This window comes from Heptranchias perlo, chromosome 4 (genome assembly GCF_035084215.1).
Source record: "Heptranchias perlo isolate sHepPer1 chromosome 4, sHepPer1.hap1, whole genome shotgun sequence".
NCBI lineage: Eukaryota > Metazoa > Chordata > Chondrichthyes > Hexanchiformes > Hexanchidae > Heptranchias > Heptranchias perlo.
The window spans coordinates 10,967,311-10,980,181 of NC_090328.1; the positions used below are offsets into that span (position 1 = coordinate 10,967,311).

Here is a 12,871-nt window from a genome sequence, read left to right on the forward strand (position 1 = left end):
AATAAAAGAGGGTCATTTAAAGCAGGGATTTTCCAGTTTTCCCTCCATATCTTTACATAATATCATTTTAATATACATTATTCATTTAACTTTGTTATCATAAAAGCTTTTGGCACCATAAATTTTATACGATTTGACAACAAAACAGGAAAAATAAATTGGTGGTTTCTTTTTTGACTTGTGTGTGACAGACTGCAGTGCAACTTTGGTGGATATTAGGATCTAGCCTTGCTGTGCCTCTTATTTCTGAAATCTTTCAGCATAAACCAGGTTTACCCAAGTTAACATAAGCTAACAAACACTGTCATCGCTTTTCGTAGGTGTTGTCCGCAGCGTCAGCAGCAGGAGTATCTGTGGCTTTTGGTGCTCCAATTGGTGGTGTCCTTTTTAGCTTGGAAGAGGTAATGAACATTTACACATGATTTATCAGTTTCAAGCCTCTTTGGGTAGGTACATTGTACACACTCGAGTGGTAGTGTGGGTGCGAAGCAGTTTCACCTTTTCTGTTGCTAGGTAGTTGTAATGTAAATCTGAAGTCAGGGCTCGACCTGAATTCTGAGCTAAATGGCATGAAATTCCATTCTTCGGGGAACTTTGTTTTGCTTCTGGCGATGCTTTGTGTGCAGCCAATGCATATTGATCGATCAGTTTTCCAATATGTGCTCACAAAATTTACACCTATACCTGCACATATGTACAAAAGGACTTTCCAGAGGGTCTTCAACTCTATTGCAGCCTTGTCTTGCTCTTAGGGGACAGTGGGGACTTCACTTTTGGGCTAAGGGAGAAGCAATCAGGAAAGACAGAGGAGACAGAGGGAGATTGAGATCAGGAATCAAAATGAATGAAACTGACACCAAAGAGAAGCAGAAGAAGTGAAGAGTAAATTATATATGTTACAGCAATAGTCTTGATCAAAACTTTTCTTGCACACAGACCAGCATGAACGCAAGAAAATAAGTATTGAAACATGATAAACAACATGAGGGAAGATAGTTTCCCTGGAGATATTCATTATATGGGAAAGCTGAAACCTGCATTTGAGTATTTGCAAGTGAAAAGTTCTGTATTGAGGGAGGGTTCATATAAGTGTGGTTTGTATCCATGATACAGTTTTGAGTTCTTTTGAGCCATTTTCCTCATGATAACAATTTCCTTTAGACCGCATCCTTAGTCTTTTCTCTCTCTGTCCCTGCGCAGTGCACAGCCCCAGGACTTAGCAGCAATGCCAGTTGCTACTGGGTTAAGTGTAATCTTGTGCTGTACTCACACACTCCCTCCAGATCAAACCAAAATTCTACCAACTGGCTAGAGATTCAACAGGCAAAAACAACTAATCACATTTATTTACAAAATCGAGTAGGGTAACAAAAGTCATTGAATTAGACTGATACAAAAATACAAGCCGACTAGGATTTGGAACTTGCAGTTCATCAAAGCTCTCATCAGTCCTGTAACGGTCTCCTAGAATACTAAGAAAGTCTTTAGTACTGCATGTTGAATGGTAATTGTGCAGACATCTCATGCCCCTTATTAACAGAATGGAATCTCAAATCATATCCCTCAGATAGACCTTGCATTTATCCACTTGATTTCTTTGAAGAGAGAAGGGAGGCAACTTTAAAAGATATTACCAAACAAAATTACAAAGCTGTAACACTTCATTGTTTTGGGACAGTCCAAGTCACCTTTCATGCAAGTTTTAGCCAGTTTTAATATGCAGCCACAACAAAACCACAATTGTACTGACATCTCAGTGGTGAAATTCGTATTACCTGTTCCTGATTCTGAATTTGTTTCGATCGCCTGAGGGGTCGGAGAGGAATTTTCCAGAGTATTTTTTTTCCTCATTGGCCCTGGATTTTTGTCTGATTTTTTGACTCTCCCAGGAGTGTGGAGGGCCGGGGTAGAAAGTGTTCCGTCATGATGCTCCAGCCATTATAAGGTGTGGGGCAGGCTTGATGGGGGCCAGCTGGTCTTTTCCTGCCTGTCATTTTCGTATGTTCGTATGCTGGGACTGGTTCGCAGAGTCCCATCTCATTAAACACATGTTAATGTTAATGCTCATGTTAGCGTTAACACGCTAATGTTAAAGCTGGATACAAAACACAGCACCCAGCATTTACACTCAGCGATTTAAACTAACAAATTAATTCACAGGCAACTCCTTTTGAAATGAAATTTATTTTCTGCGCTCGAAGGAAACAAAATTTCCCCAATGTTAACAATCCTTCTAAAGTTTTTTGTGACTTTATTTGACCTGTTTATTGTAAATTCTTTACTGAAAAGCTTTTGAAAGTTGGATGTTCTGTTCTTTTTCTCACTGTTTAAAAACTGTTTTCTTTCAGGTTAGCTATTATTTTCCCTTGAAAACTCTCTGGAGATCATTTTTTGCTGCTTTAGTGGCAGCCTTCGTCTTGCGTTCCATTAATCCTTTTGGAAACAGCCGCCTGGTCCTGTTTTACGTGGAATATCACACTCCCTGGTACTTGTTTGAACTGATCCCTTTCATCCTCCTGGGTGTATTTGGAGGGTTATGGGGAGCCTTCTTCATCCGTGCTAACATTGCGTGGTGCAGACGTCGGAAAACCACAAAGTTTGGGAAGTTCCCCGTCCTGGAAGTCATCACAGTGACCATCATCACCGCAGTGATCGCCTTTCCTAATCAGTACACGAGGAAGAACACCAGTGAATTGATCAAAGAACTTTTCACCGACTGTGGGCCTCTTGAATCTTCACCACTCTGTGATTACCAGACCGACGCGAATGTCAGTAAACTATTGGACGACATTCCGGACCGACCAGCCGGTCAAGGAGTCTATGATGCCATAGGAAAACTGACGTTAGCACTTATATTCAAAATCATTATGACCATCTTCACGTTTGGAATTAAGGTATCCCATTCGTAACAGATGTTTTATCTTCCAGCTTAGCGTTGTTTAGCTGTTCATAGGAGTGGCCTTGGGCACATGGCAGATGAAATTTAATGCAGAAAAATGCAAAGTGATACATTTTGGTAGGAAGAACGAGGAGAGACAATATAAACTAGAGGGCGCAACTCTAAAAGGGGTACAGGAACGGAGAGATCTGGGGGTATATGTGCACAAATCGTTGAAAGTGGCAGGGCAGGCTGAGAAAGTGGTTAAAAAAGCATACGGGATCCTGGGCTTTATATATAGAGGCATAGAGTACAAAAGTAAGGAAGTCATAAACATTTATAAAACACGGGTTCGTCCACAACTGGAATATTGTGTCCAGTTCTGGGCACCGCACTACAGGAAAGACGCGAAGGCCTTAGACAGGGCGTAGAAGAGATTTAGTGGAATGATTCCAGGGATGAGGGACTTTAGTTACGTGGACTGGAGAAGCTGGGGTTATTCTCCTTGGAACAGAGATGGTTGCGAGGAGATTTGATAGAGGTATTCAAAATCATGAAGGGTCTAGACAGAGTAGATAGAGAGAAACTGTTCCCATTGGCAGAAGGGTCAAGGACCAGAGGACATAGATTTAAGGTGATGGGCAAAATAACCAAAGGTGAGATGAGGAAAATGTTTTTTGCACAGCGAGTGGTTAGGATCTGGAATGCACTGCCAGGGTGGGTGGTGGAGGCAGATTCAATCATGGCCCTCAAAAGGGAACTGGATAAGTACTTGAAAGGAAAAAATTTACAGGGCTATGGGGATAGGGCGGGGGAGTGGGACTAGCTGAATTGCCCTCGCAAAGAGCTGGCGCAGACTCGATGGGCCAAATGGCCTCCTTCTGTGCTATAACCTTCCTCTGATTCTATTCCCATTCCTGATTTATCCTGCGATCCCTACTGGAAGTGTAAAATATCTAGACATCGCATGAGGACAGAATTGGGACTTGGCTGTGAAGGGCCCCCACAATTTAATTGCCTGCCAGTTGCTCAGTGACTAGGCTCACACACGAAGAATGGTCATCTGGGTACGGTCCCGGAACATTAGGAACAGGGGTAGGCCATTCAGTCCCTCTGGCTTGCTTCGCCATTCAATTAGATCATGGCTGATCTGCATCTCAACTCTATTTTCAGGCCTTTGCTCCATATCGCTTGATGCCCTTACCTAACTAAAATCTATCTGTCCTCAAAGCTCCAATTGTCCCAGTATCTGCAGCCTTTTGGGGAAGAAAATTCCAAATTTCTACCTCCCTATGTGTGGAAAAAGTGTTTCCTGGTTTCACTCCTGAATGACCCAGCTCTAATTTTAAGAATGTGCTCCCTGGTTCTTGATTCTCCCACCAGAGGAAATGGTTTCTCTGTATCTACCCTACCAAATCCTTTCAACATTTTAAACACCTCTATCAGATCACCCCTCAGTCTCCTAAACACAAGGGAACACAAGCCAAGTTAATGCAACCTGTCCTTATAGTTTAATCCGCTACAGGTCAATTTGCGCTGCACGCCCTCCAAGGCCAATATATCCTTCCTGAGGTGCGGTGCCCAAAACTGAACGCAGCACTCCAGAAGGGGTCTGACCAAGACTCTGTACAACTGAAGCATCATTTCCTCCCCTTAGCTTTTTTGATTGCTTTTTGTACCTATCTACTGTTTTTTAATGATTTATGTACTTGGCCTCCCAAATCTCGACAGTGCACTAGTTTCACACCTTTTACAAATACTACAATTTATCTTTCTTCGGTCCAAACTGGATGACCTCATACTTGCCCAGATTGAATTCCATTTGCCATTATTTTGCCTACACGCTTAATCTGTTTATGACCATTTGCAACTTCCTGCTCCCATCTGCACTCCTTACTGTCCCTCCTAACTTAGTGTCATCTGCAAATTTGGATATGCAACTCTCTATTCCTTCATCCAAGTCATTAATAAATAGGGTAAAAAGTTGAGGCCCCAGAACACATCCCTGGGGAACACCATTTCTCACATCCCACCAATCGGAGTACCTCCTTTATCGCCACTATCTGTCTCCTACCTCCAAACCAATTTTCAACCCAAGTCAAAAGGCTACCTCTAATTCTGTGCGCTCTCATTTTTGCTAATAATCTCTTGTGTGGAATGTTATCGAATGCCTTCTGGAAGTCCACACAGATAACATCCATAGACATTCCCTTTTGACCACCTCAAAAAAAAATTCAACTAGAATAGTCAATCACCTAGATTAGTCACATGACTTGCACCCACGGAACTATATCATAGCAATCAATTGGCATCTTTGGAGGAGAAAATTAGCCAACTAATAAAAGTTAAGCCACTTATGGTAAGTTATTGTTATGAATGATAAATTGAGTTATTACTTTGTGATGGGAATGAGTTATCAAAAAGTATTGTGAAACTTGATAGAGACAGGGGTGATAAAGGCATTCCATGGGCCTGGAATGGACTCCGTACTGGCCGGACTAAGTAAATGTATAACTTACACTTTTCTGGGCCATTGTATTTATCTGAGAATGTGAACTAGGAAAAAAGCGAGCAGTAACAACAATCTTGGAGTAGCATTGTTATGCAGCATGTTGGTCTTCCAATGCATTGGGCAGAACAGAGGCGGGGCGTTTCTCCACAGGCAAGGTAGGAAACAATTGAAAATGATAAATGCAAAATCTTTGAAACCCGAAGGAGCTTATGAGCTGCAATGGACCCTGTGCATGTGCAATAAAATAGAAGAGTTCAATGTTGACATAAGCAGAATTAGCATGTCACTAAAGTTTTCATAAAAAGATACATCTGTTGGTTTGATTTAATGTAATTCCTTCTCTTCATACTTTTTTTTTGCAGGTACCTTCAGGCCTCTTCATACCGAGCATGGCAATCGGTGCCATTGCTGGTAGGATTGTGGGGATTGCAGTGGAGCAGCTGGCCTATCATCACCATGACTGGTTCATATTTAGCCAGTGGTGTAATGTTGGAGCAGACTGTGTTACTCCAGGCCTGTATGCAATGGTTGGTGCTGCAGCTTGTTTGGGTAAGTCGGTAATGGGTGGCCGAGACTTGGTACAGGATAGAATATGAGCAGCAGAATTTTGGATGAGCTGAAATGTATGGATGGGAGAATGGCCAAGAGAGCATTGGAGTAATCGAACTTGGATGTGACAAAGGCATGTACGGGGGTTTGAGCAGCAGAGGGACGGAGATAGGGGTAGAGGCAGGTGATGTCAGCAGATTGGAAATAGATGGAGAAATTATAGGGTCAAACAGGGAACCGAGGTATTTAACATTTTGTGGCGGGGCCAAAGATAATGGGTTCGGTCTTTCTAGTGTTCATCTGGACAACTATTGCATATATGGCTTATATAGATAAAACCTGTTAGAGTAGAGACAGACAACCTATAAATTAAGAAGTATGATGCTAGCCAAGCGTGAAATGAGAATGGGGGAATACAGTTCAGGAAGCAGTACAGATAGCAAGAACATTACATACATTATGGGGACTGAATGCTGAGAGTCGTAGTGAATGGTTGATATTCGGACTGGAGGGAAGTAAACAGTGGTGTGCCCCAGAGCTGAGTATTAGGATCACTGTTCTTTTTGAAATATATTAATGACCTGGACTTGGGTGTAGAGGGTAATATTTCAAAGTTTACAGATGACACAAAACTCAGAAATGTAATAAACAATGTGGAGGATAGTAACAGACTTCAGGTCGCCATAGACAGACTGGTGAAATGGGCAGATACATGACAGATGAAATTTATTGCAGAGAGTGTGAAGTGATGCATTTTGGTAGGAAGAAGAGGAGAGGCAATATAAACTAAATAGTACAATTTTAAAGGAGGGTTAGGAACAGAGAGACCTGGGGGTGCACATACTCAAATCTTTGAAGATGGCAGGACAAGTTGAGAAGGCTGTTTTTAAAAAAAAAGCATATGGGATCCTGGGCTTTATTAATAGAGGCATAGAGTACAAAAGCAAGGAAGTTATGCTAAATCTTTATAAAACATTGGTTAGGTCTCAGCTGGAGTATTGTGTTCAATTCTGGGCATCGCACTTTAGGAAGGATGTCGAAGCCTTAGAGTGGGTGCAGAAGAGATTAACTAGAATGGTGCCAGGGATCAGGGACTTCAGTTATGTGGAGAAACTGGGATTGTTCTCCTTAGAACAGAGAAGGTTAAGGGGAGATTTGATAGAGGTGTTCAAAATCACAAAGAATTTTGACAAAGTAAATGAGGAGAAACTGTTTCCAGTGGCAGAAGGGTCGGTAACCAGAGGACACAGATTTAAGGTTCACTAGATTGATTCCTGGGAGGAGAGGGTTGGCCTATGAGGAGAATTGTGTAGAATGGGCCTAAACTCTCTGGAGTTTAGAAGAATGAGAGGTGATCTCATTGAAACTTATAAGATTCTGAGAGGGCTTGACAGGGTTGATGCTGAGAGGCTGTTTCCGCTGGCTGGAGAGCCTAGAACTAGGGGACATAGTCTCAAGATAAGGGGTCGGCCATTTAGGACCGCGATGAGGAGGAATTTCTTCACCCCGAGGTTTGTGAATCTTTGGAATTTCTACCCCAGTGGGCTGCGGATGTTCAGTTGTTGAGTATATTCAAGGCTGTGATCGATGGATTTTTGGATTCTAAGAGAATCAAGGGATATGGGGATCGGGTGGGAAAGTGGAGCTGAGGTCGAAGATCAGCCATGATCTTATTGCATGGCAGAGCAGGCTCGAGGGGCCGTATGGCCTTCTCCTGTTCCTACTTCTTATGTTCTAAGGTGATTGACAAAAGAGCCAGAGGTGACATGAGGAAACTTTTTTTAGGCAGCGAGTTGTAATGATCTGGAGTGCACTGCCTGAAAGGGTGATGGAAGCAGATTCAATAATAACTTTCAAAAGGGAATTGGATAAATAGGATAAATAAATAATAATTGGATGAATTTACAGGGCTGTGGGGAAAGAACAGAGGAATGGGTCTAATTAGATAGCTCTTTCAAAGAGCCGGCACAGGCGCGATTGGCCAAATGGCCTTCTCTTGTACTTGTACCTACTATGATAATGAGTAAGATTGAAATCAGAAAATTACAGGGGGGGAAAAGGAGCTAAACTATTGTGCTGGAACCAAAGGATTTCCCCATAAAGGGGACATGCAGAACCATTTGCACTCGCCTAAACACAGTTAAAACGTAGAAAGCCATCTTCCAGTCCAAATCAATTGGGGAGGCAAATCAACCTGGAGCCAACAGGCTCGGAAACAGCAGGACACTGCAAAGAGGAGTGGACCACTGAGATAGTTCATTCTGGGGTCCAAGGGAACATAAGAACATAAGAAATAGGAGCAGGAGTAGGCCATCCAGCCCCTCGAGCCTGCTCCGCCATTCAATCAGATCATGGCTGATCTTCGACCTCAACTCCACTTTCCTGGCCGATCCCCATATCCCTTGATTCCCTTAGAGTCCAAAAATCTATCGATCTCAGTCTTGAAATACTCAGTGACTCAGCATCCACAGGTCTCTGGGGTAGAGAATTCCAAAGATTCACAACCCTCTGCGTGAAGAAATTCCTCCTCATCTCAGTCTTGAATGGCCGACCTCTTACTCTTGCACTCCAACCCACTTGCAATAAAGGCCAACATGCCATTTACTTTCCCAATTGCTTGCTGTACCTGCATGTTAACTTTCTGTGTTTCTTGTACCAGGACACCCAAGTCTCTCTCATCACCAACATTTAATAGTTTCTCACCATTTAAAAAATAATCTGTTTTCTATTTTTCCTACCAAAGTGAATAACCTCACATTTCCCCACATTATAGAAACATAGAAAATAGGAGCAAGAGTAGGCCATTCGGCCTTTCAGGCCTGCTCCGCCATTCAAAATGATCATGGCTGATCGTCTAACTCGGTACCCTGTTCCCGCTTTTTCCCCATATCCCTTGATCCCTTTAGCATTAAGAAATATATCTATCTCCTTCTTGAATACATCTAATGACTTGGCCTCCACTGCCTTCTGTGGTAGAGAATTCCACAGGTTCACCCTCTGAGTGAAGAAATTTCTCCTCATCTCGGTTCTAAATGGCATACCCCGTATCCTGAGACTGTGACCCTGGTTCTGGACTCCCCAGCCATCGGGAACATCCAACTTCAACTTCAACAGAGCATCAAAAACACAAAGGGGTGGCTTGGACTCAAGAGTAACAACTGTTATGGACTTGATCTCCTCCAAAATCATAGCCCAATAAACTCAAACTTTAGGACAGGTCCAAAAGAGTATGTGAGTTAATGCTGACTCCTTCAATGTGATTCAGTAGTCGAGTCATGCTGATGTGTGGTAAATCCAGCATAACATTTTTAATTGGTTCGTACATGTGATTGCTGATTGTCAGCCTGATGGCAGCTTCACTCCTCCTCCTCCTCACTGGGAAGATTTTGGTTAGCTAACCACATCTCTCGCATTCAGGACAAGCTTATCTTGTCCATTGGATAAGCTACTGAATATAATGTTGTATGGGTCAAAATCAGCCCAGCCCCTACAACCAAGCTGACTAGAAAGGTTGTCATCAAGCTTGTCACTCATCTAGAAACTTCGGAAACCCATTTTTGAGATGAGAGATACTGAAAAAGTACTAACTTTAAATTTGGATTATTGCTTCAGAAGGGCAAAGGATTAGACGGATTCACCAAATGGGAAAGGTGCTATCTGGAATCCATCCATTAGCAATGGTGGAGGGCAATCTGTGGATTTTCCCATAACAGATCTGGTGGACAACCCTTGTGGAATATGACAATGATGACAAATGCTGTACAAAACTGTGTTCCATCTTCATCTGTGGGGCACATCTGAAAAGGGCAGAGATGTGCAGTCCAAAAGTAAAATTTGGTGTGAGGATGGGCAGTTCCAGCTTCAGCCGAATGCAGGGATGCCTGTCATTCTACATAAGCTGTAAAGTCTTCTGATCCAGCTCTTTAAAATCAACCCTTGGTATTTGCAATGCAAGCACTTGGAATGAGTAAAGCAACCTCAGCTGAATATCCATTTTTAAACAATGACCCTGCCCAAGAGGGTTCTAACAGTCCATAGTTTCCCAAATAAGAATGGGGGAGGATAGTTGGGCAGTAAAGGTGATGTAAATTGGCAGTAATCTGCATCTCTATATATCGGATTCCAGAATTAGTCCAACGAAATGAAAAAGATTCCCAACTTCCAGAGGTAGTGGCATGCCCAAGTTCATGGCCTCCAACTTAGCAAAATTGATTTTATATCCAGAGAAGAGACTATACTGGTGATTGCACTCCACGTTAAGGAAGGAGTGGTCAAGAGCAAGACAGTTTCTATCTCTAACCTCCTCCAGCCTTACAACTGTCCGAGACCTCCAATTCTTGCCTCTTGCGCATTCCCGATTTTAATCGCCCCACCATTGGTGGCCATGTCTTCAGCTGCCTCGGCTCGTAGCACTGGAATTCGCTCCCTGCTCTCTGCCACTCTAACTCTCTCTCCTGCTGTAAGACGCTCCTTAAAACCTACCTCTTTGACCAAGCTTTTGGTCACCAGTCCTAATATTTCCTTATGTGGCTCGGGATATGGGGATCGGGCGGGAAAGTGGAGTTGAGGTCGAAGATCAGTCATGATCTGATTGAATGGCGGAGCAGGCTCAGGGGGGCCTTATGGCCTACTCCTGCTCCTATTTCTTATGTTCTTATGGTGTCAAATTTTGTTTGATAACGCTCTTGTGATGCGTCTTGGGACTTTTACTGCGTTAAAGGCGCTCTATAAATGCAAGTTGTTGTGGTTGAGAGCACCATCTGCAAAAAGAGTTATCTTGTGTTCCCTGCCCACCACGTGAATCGCTTCGATATCTGGGGAATTGATCCAGAAATAGCAATGTGACAAAAAAAACTTTCAGAAGAGGAACCAATTCTGGAGCCAACTTTTTGTTTCATTCATTGGGGAATGCCACGAGGGGCCCTGACAGTATGTAAGCACTCTACAGACTGGAGTAGCAACTCCACGGTCCCGATCGGATCTAGCGGAGCCCAACCCCTGCCCTCCATTCCTCCCCCACCTGCTCCTGATTCACTAGAGCAAGATAGGCAGGTCTTGGAAGCGGCCTTAGATACCGACTGATAGAATAATATTCTTGATGCACATTATGCCACACCATTTTTGGAACCAGATTTTTTTTTGGCATAATCCGCTCCACTTGATTGCAAGGCAGGTAATTGGAATTTCAGCTTAACCAATAGCCTGTATCCAGAAATATTTTATTTTATTGCTTTCCAATTTATTTTGCAGCACTTAACTTCAAAGCATTGAAATATAACATTTAGATTTTTACAACCATCTAAGGCAAAGGCAGGCTTTCATATGTAATGCCATCAGCTACTGAGCTCTTACTGTATCGTATTCCCAGCAACAAGCAGGGTCAAACATGAGATATCTGTCCTTGTTACAGTTGTCCCTTAATATGCTGCCGAATCTACAAATAAAAGTGGTAGCATTACCAGCCAAGGTGCAGTGACAGCCTACCTGCTTGCTTCAATATGTAATAGCAGCAAGTTCGAGCTTGAGTTTTATTGCAATAGATTTGAGCATTTCAGCTGAAATTAATGACATAATACAGAGATGTAGTGGTTATGTTACTGAACTAGTGATCCAGAGGCCTGGATTAATAATACCACTAATAATACCAAATCCCACCATGTCTGTTTGGGAATATGAATTCCGTTTTTTAAAAAAAATATGGAAATAAAAAGCTGGTTTCAGTAAAAGTGACCATAAAGCTGTCGGATTGTCATAAAACCCCAACTGGCTCACTAATGTCCTTTCGGGAAGGAAACCTGACGTCCTTACCCGGCCTGCCTTATATATGACTCCAGTCCCACACCGATGTGGTTGACCTTAAATGAAATGGCCTAGCAAGCCGCTCAGTTGTATCAAACCTCTACCAGCTGTTCGAGAAGGCGTCCTACCACCACCTTCTCAGGCCAGCTTGGGATGGGCAATAAATGCCGGCCTTTCCAGCGACTCTCACATCCCGAGAATCAGTCTCCCTTTTAACACCGGACTATGTGAGAAAATTGAAAGTCTTGAGCCTGGTGGAGCAAACACAAGTGACTGTGAACATGCTATGTCAATGTGAAATGGAGATGGCCCTATAATATGCACATGCAATACAATTGCCTAGGATCCATCACTTCACAACCCTAAATACGAGTATCCTGAAAACGTCTTCATGTGCTGCAGTTGATGATCAAAATGGCTGGCTAATTGCAATTTTTTAAAAACTGGTCCCAAATGTTCTGTGATTCAGGGGATTATGTACTTACTGGTATTTTTCTTCCTGGTCACATTCCTGTCCTTTGCTGCAGAAAAGTGCTCTGTTAATCACCTTGTGACAAACTTCAGAAAAGATTGGGCCATTTTCTTGTTCCTATTATCATAATTCTTTCTGTTCTCTTAAACTACAGTAGAAAAAGAGAATGGTATCATTGACCATTTCAAAATAAAAACTTCTGCTAGTAACATACTGGCATTCAAAAGAAAAACATTTTACAAGGAAGCGGGTGGCAAATGAACTGGAGTAACTTCAGTGATAGTATCAATGAGAAGTATAGTGGCATAAATAGGCTTCTGTGTTATCAGGCTACCTGTCTGACAGTAAGTAGTGGACGAGTCAGATCTTTCTCCTATTGAACATCTGGAAGACTGAAGCCATTGTTTGTGGTCCCGGCCATAAAATTACACCACCTTGATGCTGACTCCACCCCCATCCCTGGTTGCTTGCTCAAGTTTTAGCAGATTGTGTGCAGCATAGGAATTGCTAGATGAATAAAGACCTAGGTCCATCTAGTTCTCCTTCTACTATCCATGATAGACCAATAATGGAGTTGTTGACTAATCATGGCAATCAATCCGCATCAATTAGACTACAATAGACCCAGACATGAGGCGCAGAAAGCTTTAGGAACCATAGT

At 42.7% G+C, this 12,871-nt stretch overlaps 1 protein-coding gene across 6 annotated transcripts in view; it reads left to right on the forward strand.

Annotated features, from left to right (window-relative positions):
* clcn3 (chloride channel 3) overlaps window positions 1-12,871 on the forward strand; it is a 154,301-nt gene that overhangs the window by 114,443 nt on the left and 26,987 nt on the right. For all 6 annotated transcript variants that reach the window (XM_067982474.1, XM_067982473.1, XM_067982471.1 and 3 more), the window contains 3 exons: window positions 321-401; window positions 2,349-2,894; window positions 5,753-5,939. In XM_067982474.1, coding sequence (XP_067838575.1) covers window positions 321-401; window positions 2,349-2,894; window positions 5,753-5,939 — 814 coding nt within the window. The remainder of the gene's footprint in view (window positions 1-320; window positions 402-2,348; window positions 2,895-5,752; window positions 5,940-12,871) is intronic.